This window comes from Penaeus monodon, chromosome 9 (assembly GCF_015228065.2).
Source record: "Penaeus monodon isolate SGIC_2016 chromosome 9, NSTDA_Pmon_1, whole genome shotgun sequence".
Taxonomy (NCBI): domain Eukaryota; kingdom Metazoa; phylum Arthropoda; class Malacostraca; order Decapoda; family Penaeidae; genus Penaeus; species Penaeus monodon.
Window position 1 is genome coordinate 25,037,962 of NC_051394.1, and position 4,154 is coordinate 25,042,115.

Sequence of the window (4,154 nt, forward strand, 5' to 3'; positions counted from 1 at the left end):
CCGCGCCCCACATGTTTCAGGAGTTATGTTAGTGGTTATTCATAATATATGTTAAACAGGCATACGCTTATTCAGCCTGATGTTAAGTAACTCCATTTTCAGTGCAGTTTTGCGAATTTGTAATATGAATCCTCAATATGCAGATTCTTTTTTTCATGCTAATTTAACAGGAAGCTTGATTTTTTTTTCTGTTTATAAATTCCTTGTTTATGCGTACAATCCGAATTAATAGAAGTGTCATATTACCATGATTATTGCTCTTCTCAGGGAAGTGTTTTTGTCATTACAAGTACCCGATTGATGCTGTGATTGCCGTAATTATTATTGTTATCGTTATCTTATATTTTGCTTTTATGGTTGTTACTAGTGTTATCATCATCATTATTATCATCATCATCATCATCATCATCATCATCATCATCATCATCATCATCATCATCATCACCATTATTTTAATTGTTATCATTACTATTACTAATAGTAGTAGTAGTAGTACTTTTTTTACGGTAAGTTCATGTTTGAGCCGCCGTGGTCGCAGCATGATACTTAATTGTAGTTTTCATGTTGTGATGCTCTTGGAGTGTGTACGTGTTTAGGGTCCCAGCTTCTTTTCCACGGAGCGCCGACGGTCGGTACCTTTAGGTAATCATTCTCTCTATTTTATCCGGCTTGGGACAAGCACTAGACTGGGATGCTGGCCACCATTGGGTAGGTAGGCAATAGAGGTGAAGTTCCTTGCCTAAGGGAACGACGCGTCATCCGGTGACTCGAACCCTCGAACTCAGATTGCCGCCGTGACAGTCCTGAGTCCGACGCTCTAACCACTAAGCCACCGCGGCCTAGTAGTAGTACTATTACTACATTATCATCAATATTATTGTCGTTATTGTTATTATGATCATTTTTATTGTTGGTATGATTATCCTTATTATCATTATCATCATCGTCGTTATTTTTGTTAATATTATTATTATTATTATTATTATTATAGTAGTAGAAGTAGAATTGTTGTTAGTTATTATTTATTATTATTATTATTGTTGTTGTTGTTGTTATAACCAGTAGTAGTAGTGCTATTACCATTAGTAGTGTCACTATTATTAGTCATCATCACAATAAGTTTCATTATCATTATCAATAATAATGATATTATGATTATCAACATTGTTACTGTTATCAGTATTACTATTATCATCATTATTATTGTTGTTGTTTTCTTCGTTAATGTTATATCTATCATTATTGCAGCTCCTGCTGTTGGCGCTGCTTTTGTGGTGCGCGGCGCGCGAGGGCGCCTCCTGCCCGGCCTCCTGCCGCTGCAGCCTGGACGGGCGCGGGCGGCGGGCGGTGGCGTGCGAGGCGGGCGGGATGGCGGACCCGATTCCCGTGACGGCCATGGCCGCGGACACGGAGGTGCTGATGATCTCGTCAACGCCCGCGCGCCCCAACGCCCTCACGCTGGGCCCGATCTTCAAGGGGCTGCGCCGCCTGGAGGAGATCCACATCACGGCGTCGGCCGTGCCGGCGCTGGGCGAGCACTCGCTGTGGGGGCTGCAGCGCCTGCGGGTGCTCAATCTCACTCGCAACCACATCGCGGCGCTCATGGACACCAACTTCCGCGGCGCCGACGACCTGCGGGCGCTCGACCTGAGCCGCAACCGCAATCGCGTCGGTGCCGTCGGCCGTGTTCCGCCACGTGCGCCGCCTGAAGGGCCTCACGCTGGCGCACAACATGATGCCCGAGCTCGTGCCCAGGATCTTCTTCGGCCTCACGCGCCTCGAGGACCTCGACCTCAGCTACAACCCTCTGCAGGACCTCCAGCCGGAACAGTTCTCCGACGTGCCCGAGCTGCGGCAGTTGGCCTGCGCGGGCTGCGGACTCACCTCCCTCAGCAGCTCGCTCCTGCAGGCGCTGTCGCGACTGCAGGTGCTGGACCTGCGCCACAACCGGCTGACGCAGGTGCCGCCGGGCATCGCCACCACCTTCCTACCGGAGCTGGTGACGCTGCTTCTGGACGCCAACCTCGTGTCGTTCGTGGAGCGTGGCGTGATCGCGGGCTCCGCCCTGCAGACGCTGCAGCTGGCACACAACCGCATCAGCCGCGTCGAGGTCGGCGCCTTCGCCAACAGCTCGCTCAAGAACCTGGATCTCTCCTACAACCGCCTCACGCACCTGGATACGCGCGCCATCTCCGAGGTGCTGCTCCACCTGCACGAGCTCCACCTCTCGGGGAACTCGCTCCACATCGAGCAACTGCTGGTGGTGCTGCCGGAGGCCGAGCAGCTGCGGCGCCTCAGCCTCGGCGACATGGGGCTCACGAGGCTGCCGGTCGAGCTGCTGCAGCACCTACGCTTCCTCCACCACCTCAACTTCTCCTCCAACTACCTGACCACATTCCCCACCGGCATCCTGCGAAGCGCCCCGCAGCTGCAGACACTCGACCTCTCCAGCAACAGCCTTCAGGAGGTCGACGAGGACGCAGTCGCAGTGATCAACCAGGTGAAGGCGCTTCGGAAGCTGCGGTTGGAAGGAAACCCGTGGCGGTGCGACCAGTGCCACGTGGGCCCCCTGCTGCGCTGGCTGCAGGGCGCCCCCGACCAGGAGTCCGGCTGCAGTGAGCCCCGCGTGTGGACTTGCCTGAGGTGCGCGGGGCCCGTGGACGTGGCCGGGCTGGAGCTGGCCCTCCTGCCCCTCGGCGACGTGCCCGAGTGCCGCCACGACGCGCCCCACGACGCCCCGTGGCCCACGCGGCACACGCCCGTCCACAGCGTGGCCACGGACACGTCCCACCAGCCGCGACGGCAGCCCACGCGCCACGACGACTTCTCCCGCGGCTGGTCCTTCGCTCGCCTCGTCAGGGAGAGGATCCACCTGGTGATCGTGGTGAGCTGCTGCTTCATCCTGCTGCTGCTGGTGCTCGTCATCGTGGGCGTGGTGCTGTACAGCCGCCACTCCGCCTTCTATTACACCTGCGAGGGAGACCGAACCGTCAGGAGGAAGAAGCTGGTCGAGGCGGCCGAGAACAAGAACAACAACAGCCCGGCGAGCAAGGGCGGGCCTGCCGCCTGCCGACCCGACGTCACCATCGCGACTATTGACGAGCTCACGGACATCGACGGATCACAGGAGGTCATCAAGCCAGGGCAAGTCTACCTGAGGGAGTGACCTGCCTTGGGGCTTCTGAAAGAGGAATGCCAAAGTACTTTGTGTGGTCGTGTGCAGTAACAAACGCTTCGAAATATACAGTGGCCTGTCCTGAAATCAAATTATTACAATACCTACTGCCCTAACTGATGTAAAGACCAACAAATATTTGTGACTCGCCATTCCAACCTCCGTCTCATTCCCGTCCGGCTGCGCAGCCCGTTCGCTGACCCCAGAGTAATGCCCGGCCATCGAGACCCTACATATCAGTTAACGAAGGCGACCGGCGGCACGGCCTGCATCGGAATTGGCAATCTGTGATCTTAGAGATATATTTGCATATGACATTAACGCGAGACAACGCAGAATGCAACGGAATGATTTAGCAAATGTCGTTACAATGTCTTTGTGTACGTTCCGCGCAGAGAGGACGAGCCTGTTCGCAAATTGAGTGCCAAGGAGTGTGGGTCGTTTGGACAGTGACTGTACATGAGCAAATGAACATAGGTGTATACCTTTTAAGCTTAATACAGAGCATGATAGCGCCCCTCGTTGTAGAAGTTTTGTAAACTTACTAAGGACTAGTGTTTGGGGAATGGTGTGAGCGTAAATGATGGACTGGATGGTGTACCGTAACTGGATCATGAAAATTTGGTAAATATTTTTTTCTGCTTGTATGGCCGCTCTCCTTGTTTGTATCAGAATTCTCTGTTGTAACTGCTGTATTCGGAGAAGGCAATTGCGTTTCAGGCCATTGCTTCCAAGATAAAGCATTCGAGAAATACGAGTAGACATTTGACTTGATAGCATAATTTGATTTGACGATGCACTTATTTCGATAAATGTTCTGCGATTCAGGAACGTGTCATTTCTGAACTTTTCATTTCTTCATGTGGGATCTTTCTTTATTCATATACACATTTTTGACTGTTATTTACGAAAAAGTCGTTTTGATCATTATTTTAAAATGCGTGTGTGTGTGTGTGTGTGTGTGTGTGTCTGTGTGTGT

At 52.2% G+C, this 4,154-nt stretch overlaps 1 protein-coding gene across 1 annotated transcript in view; it reads left to right on the forward strand.

The window, feature by feature from the left end:
* The first annotated feature begins 1,327 nt into the window (after positions 1 to 1,327).
* The window catches only part of LOC119577066 (leucine-rich repeat-containing protein 15-like), a 2,844-nt gene continuing 17 nt past the window's right edge, over positions 1,328 to 4,154 (forward strand). The window contains 2 exon segments of the mRNA XM_037924740.1: positions 1,328 to 1,662; positions 1,664 to 4,154. The exon segment at positions 1,664 to 4,154 is cut by the window's right edge and continues 17 nt beyond it. Of these exon segments, the coding sequence (XP_037780668.1) occupies positions 1,369 to 1,662; positions 1,664 to 3,166 (1,797 nt within the window). The 5' untranslated portion in view covers positions 1,328 to 1,368 and the 3' untranslated portion in view covers positions 3,167 to 4,154.